The following is a 22,652-nucleotide window of genomic DNA, read 5'->3' on the forward strand; positions in this document are numbered from 1 at the left end:
TACGAATGTTAGATAGGTACAATCGATTTATATCTTTTCGTAGTATCGCTATATTATCGAAGCTTCGAAAGCTTTTAAACCTGGAATAGTAACCATCAACGGAAACTGGTAAAGTTGAAAGAAGTTATGCTTCTACAATTGAAGTGAATCTAGAATATTGTAATGTACCTATTATAGCTCAAAGCCGTCAAGTTTTTAGGTAATAAATAAACCCGAATAAATAAACACATTTACGTACTGTCTATATATATAATATAGTAACGGGTTAAGCAAAGCGCTAAAAGTATCTGACGTATCAGACAGCCTGGAATATTTTTCTAAATAGAGACATATGTCTACAGTTCGCGTTCAAAAGTTTCTGTCAGAGTCTAATTGTTCTACATATGGAGACATATTTTTTTAAGTTAGAGAATGGTATACTTTTGACGCATAGTCTGATGCTGACTGTACCTATGTATATTAGAGCGACATACCTAATATAGGTAAGCGTTAGCATTCAGTAACGTCTATTTTCAGCAGTCTAGTGATAGTAATGTCAATTTATTCTAAATTAACTTGTATCACCGATTAAATTCCAAAACATAGATTTACATTGCGTAAAGCAATTCAATCTCCTAAGCACACATGTGGACTTCATAAATCTCATGTCAGTCGAGTAAAACCGAGCCGTGTGTGTCATAAATACGGCGGGTATGTGTGTCAAAACATGGGGGATTTGGGCGCTGTCTCCCGGCCGACTCGCCGCCACGCGAGATAATGAAAAAAAAAGATTTATGATCAACTCTAATCAAATTTTATTACCGTTCTTACGGTCCCTTGCTATATCCTACAATGAGCAGTTCACTTTGTTATTGAACGAAATTTGTAGCAGATGAGGGGCGCTTGGAGTTTACGACAATATATAAAAGATTTAAAAATGTGTTAGTGCGCGACGAATTTTCTTTAACGTTATCCTTAGGATACATCTTGTATAAAATGTGTCACTTTGTTTATAAGTTTAATACAATGTGATCCGTTTTAGTTCATACCGATTGTATTATTTATGCGAATTAAAAATATGGCAGTAACCATTTTAATATTGTGAAGCGTTGGTGGCCTAGCGGTAAGAGCGTGCGACTTTCAATCCGGAGTTCGCGGGTTCCACCCCCGGCTTGTACCAATGAATTTTTAGGATTTTTTTGTACGAAACATCATTTAATAAAAACGGACTAATCCCAATAAGATCTAGATACCCGTTGGAAGGTCAGATGACAGTCGCTTTCGTAAAAACTAGTGCAATTCTTGGAATTAGTTGCCAAGCAGACCCATGAAAGCTCTAATGAGTCGTGGCAAAAAGTCGAGATAACGTAAGGAAGATAATGACGAACCTTTTTAATATTGTTGGATCGCGTCACATTACAGTATTTGCTATTAGGGTCCGATTCTCCAGTTCCAGAACTTCAAATGAAGCCGACCGATCCGATACCTAAGCACAGAATAAATAATACTTAAGCAAGATCGTGTCTAGTATTATTATTGAATAAAAAGGAAAACACGAACTCTGCCAGTATCTGCTGTCGGTATTACTTATAGCTCAGATATTGCTGGGTTCAATAAGATGAGTAAGCAAAACGTGGCCAAGTTTCTTTTGCCAAAGGGGTCGTGAGTCGCATTTCCATAAAGTTCCCAGTGCGGAATGTAGTGTTGTAATAATAGCGGGCAATATACCCATTCGTACGCAACGCGGAGCCTCACAACCCGCCTCCACCCTCGACCTTCCACCACTTTACTGACCCAATTATACTTGACGAATTTTTGGTCACATACGACGTGAATGGCACATTTGGTCATACTTCGTCCGTAAAGTTTTTATGAGCCGCAAAGTTATGTTGAAATAGGTTTTTCCGGATACGAGAAATGGCAACCGCTGGCAGCGGCTTTAAAAGGATTCATTTGGAAATTTGATGACATACAGAGTGCGAGCTCGTGTTAAGCTAGTATCTAGGCAGTTAAATGATTTGAACGTTTATTAAAATGCGAAACATAATATTATATCCTAAGAGCATTTTCACATTGTCAGATCCGATATTGGATGTCAGATACGACTAAAAAGTAAAAAAGCGGCCAAGTGCGAGTCGGACTCGCCCATGAAGGGTTCCGTACCATTTATGACGTATTAAAAAAAACTACTTACTAGATCTGGTTCAAATCAATTTTCAGTGGAAGTTTGCATGGTAATGTATATCATATATTTTTTTTAGATTTTTCATTCTGTTATTTTAGAAGTTACAGGGGGGGGGGGGGACACACATTTTTTCACTTTGGAAGTGTCTCTCGCGCAAACTATTCAGTTTAGAAAAAAATGATATTAGAAACCTAAATATCATTTTTGAAGACCTATCCCTAGATACCCCACACGTATGGGATTGATGAAAAAAAAATTTTTTTTTTAATTTTGAAGACGTATTAAAAAAAAATTACTGACTAGATCTCGTTCGAACCAATTTTCGGTGGAAGTTTGCATGGCAATGTATATCATATCTTTTTTTTAGATTTTTCATTCTGTTATTTTAGAAGTTACAGGGGGGGGGGGGGTACACTTTTTACCATTTTGAAAGTGTCTCTCGCGCAAACTATTAGAAACAGTTTAGAAAAAAATTATATTAGAATATCATTTTTAAAGACCTATCCATAGATACCCCACACGTATGGGTTTGATGAAAAAAGATTTTTTGAGTTTCAGTTCTAAGCAAGGAGCGGAATTCTTCATAGCAAAAATCAAACTGTCAGAGGGATTGACCTAACTGTTTTATCGACTTATCGATAAATATTTGTCACTTAACGAAACACAGGTGTCCCTAATTAGCTGACCGCCACTGTATTTTGGTATAATAGTAAAGAATAAAACAGAAAATACTTTTATGACGTAAATGAACGTAACATTTAGAGCAATATATTGTGGAAGAATCTTCTTTGAAACTGAAATAAGAATCTTTCTGTATCCATTTTTTTATTGTTTTCTTTTAGGATTAACTATTTTAGTAACACGGCACGGAAATCACTCATGAAAACTCAAGTGACATAAATGACATATGTGACGCTGACATGATTTACTTTAATACGGAGATGCAAGTTGCTTATCAAAGAGGTCAAATGTTACAGAATAATCTTTTAAGTTGATTATGGATACCTAATGCGATATTATTCCGTAACATCGATAAGTCGATAAAACAGTTAGGTCAATCCCTCTGACAGTTTGATTTTTGCTATGAAGAATTCCGCTCATTGGTTCTAAGTATGGGGTTTTTTTTCTATTTTTGTGTAAACATCTTAATGCGGTTCATAGAATACATCTACTTACCAAGTTTGAACAGTATAGCTTTTATAGTTTCGGAAAGAAGCGGCTGTGACATAATCGGACAGACAGACGGACATGACGAATCTATAAGGGTTCCGTTTTTTGCCATTTGGCTACGGAACCCTACAAAGCGCATTTTATATTGGTTTATACATTTAATTATTGTTTGTTTTAAACGGAAACATAATGCAAAAATAAAAGGACTAAATGCTATAGGAGATTATCTAGTATTTTTCTCCAAATGTCATCCGATATAGGATCGGATAGTGTGGAAATGCTCTAAGAGATACTATTAGGTAGGTACTAAAAAAATAACTCTTAGGAGCCAATTAAGTAGTTAGAATTTCGCTAAGTTTGTCTCCATTTTCTACGAATAAAACCTAGAGGTTGGGAATTATTCTTTATTTTAATTATTTCGTTTTGTCTACGTATTAAGCATAATGAGTTTATAGCCTGAGGAGCCATAGAATAAAAGGTAAAAACATAAGTTAGTAGAAAGAACTTAACAAGCGAAAAGGCAGAATATTCCTAATTGTTATCTTTCTTATTACATTTTAATGTCACATGAAGAGTTATATAGTTAAAACTAACTTCTTTAATATTTATTTTTCTTATCGTTCGTTATTTATATATTTAAACTTTATTTAATATAATATTTTGTATTTGATAGGTCTTTGAAGAAAAAACAACGCAATAGTTTGCGTTGCAGTGTTTGGGATTGTTAGAATTGTCTCGATGAGTATTACTTGCATGTGGAAAGAAAATTACAGTCAACGATAAAAGCTTGTACCGAAAATATTTTTTGCCATAAACTTATTGTATCGTAAGAATACGGAACCCTTCATTATTCGCGTGGTCCGACACACACTTGGCCGGTTTTATTAAACTTTTTCGATCAAATAAACCCCTAAGTTTTGCATGCAAAATAAAAGACATCCATCGAAATGTTACAAAACTTGTCAATAACTGGGACAAGGTGGCCCTTTAACCTTTAAACCAATTAACCTTTAAATGCGAACAATACGACTTTTTAATTAACTTCTGGTATTACCCTCCAGTGTGGTCATTTCAACAGCTCTTTAGAAATTAATTCAAGTGTTGCTCGCAACAATAAGTTCATAATATTTTTATAAAACGTCCTTGAAATACCCTCGAGTATGTACTTACAAATAAAGGGCAAAGGGTGGCTTAAAAGGGCTATTTACACAGAGTAAAGCGCAATGACTTGAATTAGTAATTCAGTTGATTATGCCTCCCCTCTGGCTACTCTATCATTATCATTTCACTGAACGCACGTGCCGTCTAGTGCAGTGCAACCCTCGTGTTCCTCCAAGGCCAGGCATTATGTACCTACGCAGCTAAGAATGTGTTGTTGATTGCGGTTACGATTGTTTACAAACATTTATTTACTCACTAGTTATGTGAATTCAATTGCTAGTATCCGATCGATGCAATTATGAACCAAGAACTTTGGTATGATTAAAAAAATTGTTATTATGTTAAGCTTAAATTCGCCACAGACTAAAGTACCCTGAATAACATTTGCAACCTCATCAAGCTATTAGGTTTCTTAAAAGGGTCTGGATGATGACTATGATGAGCTGTCGATGACTATGCTAATAAAAATTTAGAAACGGCCGTGTTTTTCCAAAAATGTTTTCGTTACAAAAACTTAAAAGCAAGTACCTACATAATTAGCCTGTAAATAACTCTAAGATAAGTTGTTGCATTGTTCAAACAGGAAGAGAAACTAAGGCAAACACCTTCACAAACGATAACAGCGTTGTATTGTCCGTAATTTCTGAATGCGTCGGTCAGCTTTCAACTCATGTAACCAATCGGAAAATCGATTAGTTGTCAGCGCGACACCAAATGGAAAACGAAACGATAAAATCTACCTAAATAAAAGGCTGAAAATTGTGTGCTACGGTCGGCTCGGAAATTACAGTAAACCCAATATCGTTGTTATTTTGCTGCAGTAAATCTGTATTGGCTTTAGGCTAAATATGAAACTCAGGCAGTCTAAAAAAACAGTAACGCGTAGAATACTACGTCAGGTTGAATATGTTAATTTGATTCCAAAAATTACAATGTGCTAAAAAAGTTTAGAGGTCGACCGTACCTTCCTATTTAATATTTTACATATTCAAATTTTTACTTCGTGTCAAATTATAAAACACCACAAATTATTTACTCCATAATTTTAACAGGATAGTGTTAAGTAGGTAGGAAGGTATCGTTCGTGTTACAAGCTATATTTCATTTCACTTGTCCTGTTAGGTATGTATGTAAGTATGTTAGTTAGTGTAGGTGGAAGCTTGGAAGCTTTTGGCCCACTTCCCGATTTCCGATTGAGCTGAAATTTTGCATACATATGTAAATCGAATGACAATGCCATGATGACATGGAGCTGATGGAGACAGGAGGTGACCATGGGAACTCTGTGATAAAACAACGCAATCTAATTGTGTTTGAGATTGTTAGAATTTTCTCGATGACTATTAGTTGCCTGTGGAAAGATTTGTACAGTCGGTGATAAAAGCTTGTTCCAAAAATGAAATTTTTGCCAAAAACTTATTACTTAATTTTATATGCAGTGCTGTCCCAATAGCAAACAGTTCTAAACCGATTCCCAAAGGGAAATTTCTTTTTGAGGTTTAATATGAACTAAATCGAAAAGCTCTCCAGTGCCCCCTTAGTGGCCTGTTGTTTAATCACCGACGAATTCTCCTTTGAGCAGACAGACGCCCTTAGCCAAGCAAGTTTGTCGACCCAGTCCAGCCACTGGGGAAATAACTTGCCCACTTAACTATCTATTATTGTGTACCAGTAGAGTTTCTCTTGTTAAGAAAATGTTGCAAATTCATTATACATAAGTAGGTATTCTATTTATTTGCAATATTGTTGGCAAATACAATGTTTGTATAAGTATCAAATTATAAAGGCTTAATTTAGTTTGCATTTTTCCCAGGTTTATTTACTACCTTAAAAAAACAAATATTAAAGTTCCGAAATGGAGTTCTTTAGATTACCGGTGTTTTGAGGAAGTTACTTAATTTAAGCTCAGGAATGCACCCTTGAAATTAACGGAAATAAAAAAAGAACACGGTGTATTCAAAAGTACGTAGATTTCATAAAGGCAATTTTTAATAATATTTTATATTTCTAATCAAATCTTTCACGTCTGATGGGCAAAATACTACAACATTTCATATTTTCTTCTCACCAAGCAAAAAGATTTCTTGGATATCACGAAAAACATTTACATAATGAAGATTAATGATATATTTTTAGAAATAAAATGTGTGTGTGTGGGGGGGGGGGGGGGAATTGTAAGCCCTTCCGCTTTTCCACTAAATTAAGTTGAGAATGAAAGTCTCTTACAATGAATTTACTCATATTTCGCAGTTAGTCTTCAGAATCGTAGTATTCTTTTTCACATTGTGTTCATGCTTATGTTAAACATATGAATAAGAATAACGGCCCATGTTCTAGCGAATTACAGAAATCTAGTTATGAATAGGAATTTAATATTATTTAGAAGTTCATTTTTGTACTCATGTTTTTGTATGTTGTGTATCGTAATTTACTTTAAGAATACAGTTGTTGTACAGAAGATAGGTATATACATATAATATGAATGTATTAAAAGTTGATATAAAATATGTTGTGTTAACAGTATGGAATACGTTTTCGAAACGAAACCTAGACGCCTAGGCATGAAAGACATTTAATACTTAGGAATTGAGAAAGTTTATTTCCGTTCAAGGTAGATAAACTAGTTGCCCAGCTAAGAATCGATTACCAAGACTAAGTCATTAATAATCAAAAACGGGTTACTTACTCATATTTTTCTAAGCGCCATCTGCCACTGTTATCATTAAAACTAATCAAGCATAACAAGAAATCTAAAAAAACATGTTATCAGGCGATACATAAATAACAATCCCACGAGAGCACGACCCCTGTGTGTGAAGTGCATCTGCAGCAGAGACGCCTGCGCCAGCGGCGCGCCATGGCCCGTGTTCCTGTAACTAGCATGCGCGTTATTTCGTAACAAACCAGTGTACAGTTGATCTCCGACTACGTATTCAAGTAACGGATCTCCATGCCAAAGTTATACCGATTTGTCTCAAGCAGCACGCCCGTAGTCGGTACACTCGGTACGCAATAAGAACAACAGATCAGCGCGGGCGCTGCGGGTGTAAACATGCAACACACACATGCGCGAGATGAAAGAAGCCCGGCCACTTATCGCTTGCACCCGTTTTGATTATGCGCTCGCTGTCAGCACCCCGAAATAGACATAAACTGCGGAATGCGCTAGAATGAAACCAAAAATTACAAACGGTCACGGACCGTTTTCGTTTGACGCGGTCTCTGTTATAATTATAAGGTCACTGCGAAGCTCAAAATTCAATTAGGGTTCCGTATCCAAAGGGTAAAACGAGACCCTATTACGAAGACTCCGCTGTCCGTCTGTCCAACTGTCACCAGGCTGTATCTCATGAACCGTAATAGACAGTTGAAATTTGCCGTTTTTATAGATAATGGTACAGAACCCTTCGTGCGCGAGTCCTACTCGCACCTGGCTGGTTTTCTTTTCTTTAATGATTTCGTGATATTCTAATTTGATGCTGCCGCAGGGTTAGTCGAGGCAAGTGGATGTGGAAAACGCGCACGGGGAAAACTTGACGAATAAATAATAATTATAGCCAAGAGTTAGAACCTTTCCACCGTGCACCGTATCCTCATATTCCCTCTTCTTATGGAAAAAATAAACACAAAAACAAAAACAATTTTCGCCATCGAAAAATAACCGAAACTGGGGAAATTCGTTTTCGGTAATGCGAATGTATGCAAACTGTGTAATACCATGGTTTCACACATTAAATATTTAACTTCTCGTAAATGTATTTCGGAGCCATCCCGTGATTGTGGCTCATCATGTATGCTCATTGCGCGTGATAATGAAATGAACAACTATACATGCGAACTCGATGACATCGATTGTGTTGTGATAAAGGTTTAAATAAACAAGAGATTCTCGATAATTATTTCGAACAAAAGTATATAAAATGCATATAATATAAGCCACAGCCGTGTAGATCAAAAAAGATCCCTCTAATTATGGTAATATCATATTATCTAAGGACTTAGGGTGCGTATCCCGATATTTTAAAGCAATATTACGAATATCTAAACAAATACAAAAATTACACAAATATAAAATATTTGATGGAAAATACAAACAGTCAAACACACTAAGGTATTTAAAGACTTTTGGGGAGATAAAACCAAATAAACTGAATATAGTAGATTCATAAATAAGAATGCATATACTCGTATGTAAATAGGAGGAATATAAACGTAGCTAAAATAGAAGAAGTGCAAAAATGACAACGAAAGAAATAGTGCAATCATCGCTATGAATAGAACTCATTATCGCTATGCCTTAAAGAGTCTCTACAGAGTCTGGAATCTAATGATACAGTGTCGCAGTGTTCACTGTTCACATCACCGATATCTTTAAAGATAAATCAAACAAATTGCAGTTGTTCTCGATATCAACTTCACCAAAACCTTTTAAGGCCCAGTAAATTCGTGTTCTTCTCTCACTATCACTGACCGTAAGCGACATCGAGATGGATGTGCGAGCCCGGGAGCGCGGATATCATATTTTTGAATAAAAAAAATTGTACGGTTAAATAAAAACAAAAAGTAAGTAATACTGCCTGTTGTTAACTGATTATATTTTCCTTTAAAATTTATTTGTAGTTTTACATCTATGTAAAATGTATAATTGTTGGTGCAATAAAGAATATTTACTTACTAATCGATACGTGATATGAACGCAAACATGATATTGCCGATTTCTAGAAGCCATTGTAATTTTTTTATCATTTGTGCAAAATTCGTGTTTTTTTCTATCGAACGAAAGTTTAAAACTCCGGATTCGAATCGATGGAATCCCTCGAGAAAAGCCTCAATATTGCTAATAAAATTTTTGCCAGCCGTGTTGTGATCGAAAAAGGCGCTACGATTTTTCAAAAACTCCGCTCTCTAAGTCTACTGCGCCTTAAATGACTAATGAGGGGTGACTGCAAAATACAAACACATGACCCAACGAAAAACTTAAGGCTCAAATTATAAAACTACAAAACAAATATGGGAACTCTAAATAATTCTAGCTTTACTTAAGCAAAGTGGAGTTTCTGGAGTTAAAATTGGTCGGTAGCTAAAGTTTTTTTCCATTAGAGATTTTTTGCTATTTTATCAAATACGAGGACAAGTCCTCCGTAGGGATCAAGTATCCCTGCTAAAAATAAATTCCGGCATCCCTATACCAAAACAGACGAAAAAAGTCAAACCAGAAACCAGGTGCGGTTCACATCCGCATCCTGCAAAACGTTAGAGCGATTCACTTAACATTTCGGAATCCAGCAAGAAAAGTTTAAAGTTTTATGCGAGTAGTAACTTATTACCTGGTTAGCTACCTGAAACTTTCGAGATCCGAATCCAAGTAAAAATATTTGCTAGCCTAGGAAGTTCATCTTCTGCGCTTCGGCTATCTGGAACTTGAAAACTATCAGGTAACGAGGTACTTAAATTCATTAAATAAGTTGAATAAATCTGTCTTTTCTTTGGTATGTTATAAGTTTATGGGTATTTTTTAGTCTTATTATATCTTTTTTGACATATTTGAAAACATATCAATATTCTCAAATAAATTTTAATTGAGAATCATTTGAACTAGTATTAGTCAATTTAAATAATAGTCACTCCTTAGCTAAGAAGTCTTACAGCCTTAGGGGGACATATAGGGGGGATATTCAAAGCAAAACATAAGCCCAAAAATATCACGCATATAAACTATGAAAATAAATAGGTTTCTAACTACAATAATTACTACACAAAAAGGTTCCGTATTAAATGCTCTTGAATATAAAGTATATAGTGATATAATTAAATGGTGTATGTTAAGTTTATTGATATTTGTTAGAATATTTTAGACAAAACTATATGTCTAGCTAAATTTTACGCTTAGCTAACATCGATTTAATATACCATGTTAGCTAACATCGAATTAAATCGATATTAGCTAATGATGGTTCCTGAATAATATGATGTATCTAAAAGCTTTACGAGAAGGCTTCCGCCACTGGCCGAGAACTTTGGAAACTTCAGTATTGTTCCTCAATGGAACTTTTATATTTCAAATTCTGTTAGAGGCACGGGCTGAGCCACGCCCGAGGACAAAAGTTTTATTCGGAGTTTTGAGTCCTTCTCAAAAAAAATGAGGAAAAGAAACGGAGTGTCATACTTTTCAGAAATACATCCTGCTTAATGTAAACTCATTTTCAAAAAGAATGAAAGTAATCTACTCTATCTAGACTTACATAAATATATATATTATGTGCTCATACCTACAAATGGTTAGTAAGGACTACATATTATATACTATATATAGTGAATATGCATGTTTTAAAAAAATTAACATTTTATTTAAGTTTACACTTTCTAAGCAAAATTAACAAAAACCACCAATTCAAGTTTATCCGAAAACCTTACAGTGAATCACAAAAGAAATGATGGGCCGGTCAATTACGACGGTTTCTACCTGCGTTTGGCCCGAACACCTGTCGCCGAACTGATTTAAAAAAATACTTCAAATAAGTGCGTCTACTTACATGAATAACGTTTACCTCCCAATCAAATATGTGTAACATTTTGAAGAAGGTAACTTATATAATTGATTATATTTTATTATTAACAAGAAACCAACAAGAAACACTCGAGCATTAGTTCAAAGTTTAAACAATGTATTCGATCTGAATTTTACAGGAGCACTTTTGTAGTGGGCATAAAATAATTGTTAATTGGAAACGAAAATGGGCACATGTTGTGTAAATAATGAATAGCAAAGTACTCGTAACATTCCGATGTTGAAATATGCCAGCTCGGAAAAAAGAAGGAACTATGTGCCAACAAAAATCTAATTGTTTATACAAAATTGTTTCATGCGAAATTTAGTTTCGGAAGTTTAGGAGTCATCCCTGGCTGTCATTTCCATCGTTTACTGAACGCGGGCGAATCAACATAGCACGTCTAACAGCAAAAGTGCATGCGCCCTCCGATTTTACAATTTACACAGTAGTTACGAATCTCGGTCATTTTATACTGGTACGAGAACAGGATTCGCCCCCACTCGCGTTCTCTTTGGTAATATTCGTACCTATTGAGAATACGACCTGCTGCATTATGTTATTCGAAGATATTGTATCGATGTATATCGATATGCCAAGTCATGCTAAAGGTAATTCGGCATCATACGAGCCTTGATTCTATTGGTGCTGCGATCACCGGTTTACTGCTTATGTTGCCCAGATATTCCAGTTGGGTGGGTGGTTATAGTTTAATATTCCTGCAGAACTCAATTTGATTGGAAAAACCACAACGCAACTTAGTAATGTATTGTGAAAAGCCGTTTAGTGGAAACAATTTTGTACTTCAATATTTTAATGTGAGTGCAATGCGCCTGATTGTAAAGTTTAAAGTTCCACCAAAATGATACAATTATAACCTTTCATCTCTCATAATGTCTATCGGGCGGCAGAATCTATAGATCCACGTAATTTCTTACCGAAATAAATAACATTTTAAAAAACGCGTAAAGAATGTCCAAACAATTCAAACTCACTGCGCTAATCAATGGTAGGTATCAAGTCTGATATTATTTTGTAATATATTTCAGAGCTGAGTAGCAGTATTTTTTACGACATGAATTGAATTACGTCAACAGGTCAACACAATACTCTAATGCTTGTCTATATTTATAAACTAAGCATTGCATGACGAACTAATAAAAGTAATAACAAACATTTCAAAATAGATATTGGTACGGAATACAGGCAGAATATCGGTACTTTTTTACTTATATATTGAACCTTTTACAATCAAAGCCTGGCAGAGCGTTTTTAATTGAAAAACCATTTTTGTTTTTATTCGTTCGTAACCAACGTTTGGCGTTTGGAGTTGATCCGAATAATAATTTCGCTGTCGATAGCAATTTCCAGATTTATGCTCAATGTAGATGCGAGATGGACTCGAATGTCACTCTTTACTTTAACCACCTTTAACTAATACTTTGTGTACTAACGCGAATAATTTCATTGCACCTTTAATATTTCAGTTGTAGGGGCTCTCTCAAAATTGCAGTTATATTGATTTTATTGATTTTTTACGTTTTAATCAAGAGCAAACGCGTTTAAGAATTTCCTCGGCAACAAGTCTATATTTGCGAGGGCAGACTCTAAGAAAAACCTTAAAAGGTTAAAGTTGGCTCTATAGAAAAAAATCACGAAAACATGTCTAATTTTAATTTATAGGCATTCCATTGTATTACCGTTACCCTGCATACAATAGCAGAATCGTTTTAGTATAAAATAGCTAGTGATATAGCCGAGGGATTTGACTAGCAAAATTTGAATCATAAATATACTTTCAGAGTTATTGACGTAATTTCAAATTTCAGGTCTAATTTCCTGGTTTTACGCCACTTCTTATAAAAATGACAAGAACGTTTAAGGAAGCAATCATTTGAATCGTATCCCGAATCCCTTGACAGTGTCAGATTGTTATAACTATAAATTACCTATTATTGTGCCTATCCCTATGCTGCCTAGAGATGACTCACGCATAAAACCCCGTAAATTTAAGATTTATGCGTTATAAAACAAGCATCAAATTCGGATACATTTGAGGTAATGGTGTAGGTACATTTATAGCTTGGTTTATTGATCGATTTATTTATCGATTTGATGCCGAGTTGACCTGATGAGTATAAACGTAAACTACCGCAACGAATTGCCGTTGCCCACGCCGGCAGATGTCCAGGCAACAATAGGTGCTCTTTCGACAATAGATCTATCGAATCGAATTCTATGGCCATTAGTCAATAAAATAAAGACGGGTGTTCAATAATACTAAACAAGACTAGATTGTTTATAGGCATACGAATCTTCTTACGAATCTTGAAGCTATTTGAAGAAATGGAAGGGTCGTATTCATACATAAGCAATAGTGGGTGGCCCAAAAAGACCTACGTTGATAATGAAAATGTTAACTGCGGCATATTATTCATAATTTTAAGAAATTTTGAATAATATTTTGAACATTTTATTTTATATAAATGAATATAATTTTAACCTTTAATGACAGTTTGCAAAAGACAGTAAAAGAAAAATATTAAAAATTATTGACAACATCATTTTGAGCCAAACTGTAAGTTATTCCCAAAAGTTAATAAATACTGGACCATATTTCTAAACGAACTTTTGGTCAACACCATTGATGAAAATTGTAGGTCTAAATTAACATAGGTAGTACAGACATATCTCTTAATAAGTGGCTTAACATTGAAAAACAATGTTACATTATGTAAACCCAATACTTTTTGCCAATATACTTATTGTAGGTAAGGTGATATATATAATATAAGTGCGCAATGTGTTTATGCATCTGCATACCGTCAAAATCTCGGGATAAATCCGCAATCTATTGTCCCCAAAACGTTAGCGTAAACAAAAAAGTTGCTCTTTTATTCGGCCTGGTCCCATTTGTTCGCGAACCGAGCCCGGAAGGAGCCTCGAAGGGTATACAAGTTATTCTGACGAGCGACAAAACCGTGACGAATATCAACGACGTTTTAATATCCAAGTACCTACTTACCTCGCATACTTTGAAGCTGGTTAAGACGTTTCATATTGAGATCTTGAACTGTAGTTTGATGACCAATCGCAACGATTCTCTATTTATGACACGGTCAAGAGGCACTTGGCCTTTCAATCATCTGTCCATCTACCCATTCCACGATAGGACTCTAAAATTCTTGAGGACAGTACAACTACTATTCAACCAACCGCCACCTAGAATAAAGCCAAACTAAAGGACTGATGATAGTGATTATATTTCTTCAAGAGGTCAACTCACTTAGGATGTAGGTATCATTCTTCACCGTGTCATATGAAGGGACTCTGTGAATGGATATGATGCAGTGGCGTAAACCACCTGAAGTCCCATCATCCCTTATTTTTCAGTAAATATTAAGTAGGTTCCTACAGTCCAGTGCTTAGTCTCTCGGCTTGGTATCGTAGACTCGATGCATATTGCCCGCTTTACCACTACTTACTACTGTTACACTATTCCTTACTGCGCAGTTATGAAAATCAAGAAGGATTATTTTATCAGTCATCGTTGGCAGGGTAATGCAAAATCGCAATGATACTGACATCCCGCATTAATGTTGATTGAATATCATCGAGTGGACACCAAGGTATTTGGTCGTTATTTGCAATGGCATACAATTGATCTGGCTACTAATTGGAATCGAATATCAATCATACGCATTCCAAATTAATGTTGATGTATGTGCTCGCCGTCGCCTGATTTAGATTGCTAGTTGCTATTGTTCCTAGCTTGATTGGTGTTCATATTTTAACTCGGGATGTTCAAGAGAGCTTGCCTTTCACAAAAATATTTCCAATAAACGATGATAACAGTCTGGATCGAGTGAGACGAAAAACTAAAAGAATATAATTAAATACCTGGCTATACCAAACATACTGACAAACTTGCACGAATATATAAAAAGTAACAATATTATTACAAAAAAAAATGGCGTCAGACGTACATAACTAATCGATTTACTGTCCTAACATAAAATAAACGTGCTCCGATAATCATATAAACGTGTACATTCACTAAAATGGAATATAAAGAAAAATACGCAAAGCCACACTTACGCAGGTTCATATTATTATAACTATTAAAATCACTTGAATTTTACGTTACTCTTCCTTTTATTTCATCCGAAACGAATCACAAAGTATTAACAGAAGGATTGTAGTGCACCAGGAAGACGATTTAGCGAGGAATAAGTCACCAGTTACAGGTTATCAGTAAGAAACAAGTTTGAGCGGGCTGCGGAATGTTTGAATATAAACGGTTAATAGTGCAGTGCAATCAACGGCATAACTAAGATCTACATAAAACGGATAATAAGTACTAATTGTCACATCATGCAATCCTTACCTGTCAGCAGGAACAAAATTAGACGCCGCATGTTGGAATCCTTCAAAGCGATAGTTTTAGGCCGGGTAAGTTTGTTTAGGATCCATCGCCACGAAACGTCAGGTCAAAGGTAAGGCCAATGTTTACGCGACTCAGCTGGTCCCCGATTACGTTCGCCAATCAACCACACACTCGCGCACTGCGGAATCCGCACGCTGCAATGTCAGCGACTACGAGAAAAACTAGACACTCGGCGAAAGCTGTCCACAAGTTTAAGAATCCGAGCCGGGTGGCTCTCGTCTGCCTCGTACGGGCTTGTTATTCATTCATAACGCGGTAAGTGGTTCCCGGGAGCGAGTTGACAGTTGTTCTCTGTGATGAAAACATCACACATGTTTCAAGCGGAGAGGAAAGGTCTCGCGCGCGATCGCAGCGCACGGCGGCCGACTCGCGAGTTGCGTGAGTAGGCCGGCTGGGGCGTGCGGGGCGCGGGGGCACGCCTGCGCCTCGCCCGCACCGCACCACCTCGGTATTGACCGACGACGCCTCCTTCCCACAATTCACATCCTTAACTAGGTACTGCGAATTCTCCTTTGAAAAATCCCCTAATTCCTTCTCTACGATTGAGATAGGACACGTTTTATGAAAGGCATTATAGACGTTCATAGGAAAGCCCCTTGGCTATTTTCGTCCGGGTACACGCTTTCTGCATAACTTTACCTGCCCTTATATTATGAAATTACGATCGGCGATAGCTTGACAAGTACGGGTTTTACAACGTGGTCGCAGTATATAATTTATAACTTTTCTAGAAAGCTTGCGACGGCGCTGGCTGCTTTTACGCCGCGAGCTTCGCAGCTTCTCGGTGCTCACCATTTTCCGATTCCGCCACATCCGTTCATTTTATTCAAACTTATACGTATTCAGGTCTGAGTACGCAGGCATAAATAAAATTGAAACCGCCCGTAAGCCTGTTCTGTACGTCGTCAACCCTGTCAATTTTGACTGTCCTTATGGATGAGATGAAAATTGGCTGTTGTGATTGATAGATTGCAGACGCCATGGCGTGGCGGAAAGATTTTTATTCACACCAAAGTGAATTCCTGAAATCATAGAGCTTTGTGAGGTAAAAGTTTAATGTTTACGTATTATGCAATTACGACGAATGTATGGCGATACTCACGTCAAGTGTTGTAGGTCGAAATAAATACTATGTTCATTGTCAATTAAATGTTATCAAATTACCGGTTTTGAATGAAACCGTAAGATAGCAGGTCCCGCCGGGGCGACGGCGCGCCGCGTGGCCTGCGGCGGCGGCCCTCTGACGTCAACACTTTAAGAGGCTGTATTCCCATCAACTACTGAACCATCGGCTCAGGAGACTCAGTATAAATTATACTACACCCGAGATCCGTAATAACTGGACGTAAACGGAGATCTCACTTATCTTGGTTATCCTGAGTTAGAGCTGGCGTTGGAAAACAAATGGATTAACAGCGAAGGAATACAGCAAGAATTGCAGTGACTATGAACCGTGGAATATCTGGATTTATTATAGGATTATGAGGTTGTCATGTTGATGGATAGCGATATGGACACAATTTAAAGACGTTCATTGGCGCATTGGCCGGGTAGGTTGTAGGTAGGTCCGTGAAGGTCTTAATGTAGGCCTCTTCGATATTTTCTTAACGTGAGCGCCAGGATGGCGTGGCGGGTAAACCTCAGGAATTTTAAAGAAATGTTGTAAACATAATTATTGTACCTTTTGGGTACAATAGGTATACCATTTTCCGAAAGCTCACCTGTTACAGGCACACACTATAGCAACTACCAAGTAGTAACCTTCAAGAAAAGATCGTACTTCCATGTTAAATGCCGGCAACGCACTTACAATACTTGGTGTTGCGGGTGTCCATGGGCGGCGGTAATCGCTTACCATAAGGTGATCCGTTCTCTTGTTTGCCTCCCGTATCAAAAAGAAAAGTAAGATTGCCACTTTAGGAGTTTAAGATAATTAGAGTTAGACCAAGATAACTCTACAGCGATTTTGATAGCACAGACTGCTGTGCTAGTTGGCAACGTGCATGTAACACCTTTGGAGTTGCAGGCGTCCATAGGCTACGGTGATTGCTTACCATCAGGCTGGCCGTGTGCTTGTTTGCCACCGAAATGGTATTAAAAAAAGTGTTATTTTAAACATCAAACTTCTCACTCTTGACATTAAAAATAACATTTGCAGTCTACTATTAAAACCGCTGCAGGGTTAATTATCTTGTTTTTCTCTAGATTATTCAATAAGACTTATACGGTTGATTCTATTTAAAAGTTGAGGACTAATTCCCTCAGTTCCTCATAGAATTCATCATTAGAACTCGATCTTGACAAAAATGTGGCTTGAAAACCTATTTTGCTTAGCAAACACAACAAAGAAAACAAATCGCCAAACGTGAACTATGCGTCGTTGAAGAGATCTGTTCTGATCGTCATTAGCAATTCCACTTCCTCGAACACCACTTTTTAAATGTAAATGCTTGATTTGTTGATGAAAAGACAAAAAAAACACTATTTTTTTTATACTACGTCGGTGGCAAACAAGCATACGGTCCGCCTGATGGTAAGCAGTCTCCGTAGCCTATGTACGCCTGCAACTCCAGAGGAGTTACATGCGCCGACCCTAACCCCTCCCTCCCCTCGTTGAGCTCTGGCAACCTTACTCACCGGCAGGAACACAACACTATGAGTAGGGTCTAGTGTTATTTGGCTGCGGTTTTCTGTAAGGTAGAGGTAGTTCCCCAGTTGGGCTCTGCTCTAGATCTGGAATGACATCCGCTGTGCTGTGCCCTACCACACAAAGCGAGATGACATTCACAATGCCCATACCTCTCTTGTGGACGTAGTTTAAGGACGTACCCGGGTCCAAAACGATATGTATACCTTTAACATTTGAGGAGTTCCCTCGATTCCTCATGGATCCCATCATCAGAACTGAGTTTTGTCAAAAATGAGACCAATCTATATGTGTTAATTTTTACATATGGTATTATTATATTGTTGGTATGCTCATAATGTGGTACTTAAGTTTCGCATGTTAGCAACTCTCTCTTTCCCTTGCAAAGCTGAACGTGTAAGCATCCATAATTGGTATTAATCTCGAATTAAAGTTATTTACGTCATCCAGTGTTTGATAGTTGTTGTTAAACTGTGCTTTGATCTACGACTGATCAATAAATTCAGTGCTGTTCATATTTCCTTGTTTTACTTAAAACTGCACACCAATAGGGTCACCCACTGCCAAGCCCTATACAGGCTGCTCTTTCAATAGTACGTACATATATACTTTCAAAAATAATTTTCGAAATCGATCAAGAAATGGCGGAGCTATAAAATAACAAACATAAAAATAGACATACAACGAAATTAACAGCCAAATGGAGAAGCGTTGACTGATATGCTCATCTATTTCATACTATTTCTCATGTTCTCTTTGGTTACGTAACTAATTTGAATAAAATTTGATTAGACTATGTATATATTATGGCGTTCCATGTGTTTTGTGTAACGCCACGTATAAATAATTTTATTGATAAATTATAACTAATTAGACTAGGCTTATCTGCCCGAGTGTCAAATGAGCATAATACGTGCACAGCATACCGTTGTTGCTTAAAATTTTGTTAAATTACCTACCATGTACTTAAATTTTTAGTTCAACATTAAGTATCTACATCTACAGCGTGTATTTGGTATTCTGATACGACCGCATTATGAAAGGGTAGTTAGTTTATTCTTTAATGAATACACTTTCATAGGTTTTATAAAAAAATACTACTTTTATTTTTCGCATAAAATAACTCATCAATCAATATATCACTACTTTGTTTTAATTCAAAACGTCGCATTTAATGACGTGACGCCACAACTGTCACAAGTGACTATCATTTACGAAATACATTACCGCTCGAAAAAAATTCAAAAAATTTAAAAAATCTTATATTGTATAATAAATAAGACAAATTTCTAAGGACCAAAATTTACTGAACATAATTTGTGTCATAGTACAACAATTTACTTATGCTACTAACGTATGCGTAGTGCCATTCATATTATAAAACTAAGTTCCCAATTTCATGGTTCGACTCGACTGTGAAAGTAACACTCGATAAATGTAGTACGTAGTTTTATTATTATACCAATAGTAAAAAAAAATGTAATTTTATTTTATTACGGATGGAATTAAAATGGATAGTACCTAATGGTAATAAGTTATATGTTACTTTAATGCCTTGACAATAAAGGCGTATTCAGGTTTCTGGTATGTGTGTCCTTGGGTTCTCCGATATACAATAGGTTATACATACGATATATTATAATTATAACCCTGATGACGACTGAATGTACTTACATATCAATTGTACCTTAAGACCATAAGCCACTCTGATTTAGTTTAAGACTTAAGGGACTAATTTAATAAGCACTTAATAATAAATTATGTTATTATGTATAATTATGTAAGCACTTTGGTACAATACTGCAATGCTTATGTATGCTGAAATAAAATGAAATGAAATTAAATTAAATTCCTAGCCCATTTGATACAAGAGAAAATAATAAAAATGATTGTACATATTTTTACAATTGTTTAAATGCAACGATAAGAAAACGAATAAAGACGACTGTAATCGACCGGCACAGACGGTTGAACGTCTGCAGAGCAGACAATGTGTCAGCTACTTCCAATAGTTCCAATCACCCAAGGGGGAACTGGCAGCGACAAAACCATAGATACGAGAAAAATGTATATCTCAGATACTTGAAAATTTTCGTTTACTTAAGGCACAGTAAGTTCAGGGCCTTCTTCAAACGCAGCTCGTTATGCACTGAGCGGACTGCCGGGCCGTGCGGAGAGCCAGGCGGGGGTCGCAAATATCATTGTTTCTGAATTCTTCTATTTAGTTTTAATACTCTCACATCTGAGGATGCCGGAGACCGGGCAAAGTGAAGAAGATTAAGTAGGAAAGCAGACCCTGGCGCTATGCCGGGAAAACGCTAGGTTGAAGAAGAATAATTTTTAACAAAAGAAAAGCAATCGTAGAGTTCGATCCAAAGTAATATTATATGCATTTATCATGTGCATTTGTGCAAAAATATTTAAAATAAAATATGGTGTCGTGTTTTATACTTATGTTTATGATGTTTTTATCGAGCGAAAGTTGTTTAATCAGTCGAATCGATGAATTTACTAGAGAATTGCCTCATACAAGTCATACATCATATTTTTACATAGATTTATATATTTGGCGACCGTATTATGATCTAAATAGCGGAACGTTTTTTTCTAAAACTGCTGACTAAACCCACTGTACCTTAATTATGTAGGAACAATCAGCTGCAGAGAACTCCGCTCCTGCCTTTTCAAACCAAAATTGTGCAAGGTAAGAACTAATACCCACATTTATAGCTGACTGTACCTTTAACGTCCAATTTACCAGTCGAAAAAACGAAAAGTTTGTCGTCTTCAACATATACAAACAAAATTAAACCGTAGGTACATATAAGAATGGAAGTAGGTACATTTTTGTTTAACTTTGGAAACCAATAAGGGGGCGTCCATAAATTACGTGAGGCTTTTTTGAGAATTTTTTGATCATCAATTTATGAAGATATTAAACCTACTTTAAAGAGGAACGCCAGAGTATTTCGGGCCTTTCTTTCCTCTGCTTCTCTAAGAAGCTGATTAACCTCATGTTGAACAAGTTTAACCAAATCCTCTTCATCGGGAACTTTTGTTTTGCTGTATTCCATAATTTTACCATTTCTTCTTGACAGTATATTTTTGTCTTGTAGACGTGTCTTTTAACGTAAGCATTATAATATTCTCGGAAGTTCATTCTGAATCATTAAAAACGTCTCTAGAATGGTTATTAAGTGAAATATTTACTCGGGTAAACGAAGCAGGTCAAAACTTGTACGAGCATCGCTATTACTCGGCTCGGCTGCTCTGCGGGGTCCCGGCAGATACGGCAAACACTATTTTGTGAAATTTGCTATTTTTTTCTAAAATTTTTTTTTATTCCGATTCAACTTTACTTCCACGCAAATTTACACTTTTTTCCACTAAGAAAAAAATTACGTGATATTTGCTAAAAACGCCCCTCCCCCGAGTGAGATTTGGTAAGATTAAGCTTAACCCCCTCCCCCCCTTGAACGCCTCACGTAATTTATGGACGCCCCCTAATATTAGTCTAAGTAGCATATGCAATCTTAGAAAGATTGGGCGCCTTTGATCATATCTAAGATCGATCAGTAACTATGTGCTTGCACCCTTTAAGTATACCTATTTTCTTTTAGTAAATGACAATTATTTCAGTTTACATTTATGTTACCGATTGTACTTAGTACGTCCGTCGACCCCAACAGAAGTTGATACGAAAAGAAATGTGAGCCGATCCCCGATTGACCTTTGAGCGACCACCACATCGATACCGCATGAATTGACGCGACATATAAATTGCACAGATGCTAAACAAACGATAAGCATCGAATGGATATACCTAAATCACTTGAACCTATCTTGCTTTTATTTGGAAGAACCTCACCTAACTCAACTGAACCTTACGGATCAAGAATATTTAAAAGAACATACCTAAATAAATATTGATTTCTTATCCATTTTATAGACCAGGCTCACATTACACCCTGAAATAGAAGGCTAGCTTTTTGGTTTTATTCCTGTAACTGGGCCAGCAAATATAGATAGTATATTTTTTTTATATCCAACGGTCACCGAAATAATTAATACACGCCTTGACAAACGGACATGTAGATAGAAGACATCGATGAGGCCGTCTAAGCTGTTTTTTTATGTATTAAAGTATTAAAATATTTATGTAAGCATGTTCTGACTTTATCTGACTATGTTGTAATATGTACCTACAGAATACACCGGTAGACCCAACGAGAAGTTGATACGACAAGAAATGTGAGCCGATTGACCTTCCAGCGCTCGCCACATCGATACCATACAAATTGGCACGACATTGTACAGAAGCTACGACTTGCTACGAGCAAACAACGCGCAACGCCATAAATCAACGGGAACCTATCTAACTTTGGAAGTCAAACGCCAATTGAATTAGGGCAGAAGTTAAGCAAAATGTTTTTAGGTTTTCACTCGCGTGTAAATAAGATGCTTTATTATCCAAGTAGGTAAGTTCAATGTTTTAAAATGTCGTGTATAATCAGT

General features: G+C 36.4%; 1 protein-coding gene across 2 annotated transcripts in view; it reads right to left on the reverse strand.

Annotated features, from left to right (window-relative positions):
- Window positions 1-16,384, reverse strand: part of LOC133521278 (transmembrane protein 132E) — a 127,455-nt gene extending 111,071 nt beyond the window's left edge. The window contains exon 1 of one of the 2 annotated variants that reach the window (XM_061856149.1): window positions 15,431-16,378. In XM_061856149.1, coding sequence (XP_061712133.1) covers window positions 15,431-15,461 — 31 coding nt within the window. In that variant the 5' untranslated portion in view covers window positions 15,462-16,378. Of the gene's footprint in view, window positions 1-15,430 lie in introns of both variants that reach the window. The other variant, XM_061856150.1, reaches the window with a different exon arrangement.
- Between the last annotated feature and the right edge of the window lie 6,268 nt (window positions 16,385-22,652).

This window comes from Cydia pomonella, chromosome 9 (assembly GCF_033807575.1).
Source record: "Cydia pomonella isolate Wapato2018A chromosome 9, ilCydPomo1, whole genome shotgun sequence".
In the NCBI taxonomy this organism is placed as follows: domain Eukaryota; kingdom Metazoa; phylum Arthropoda; class Insecta; order Lepidoptera; family Tortricidae; genus Cydia; species Cydia pomonella.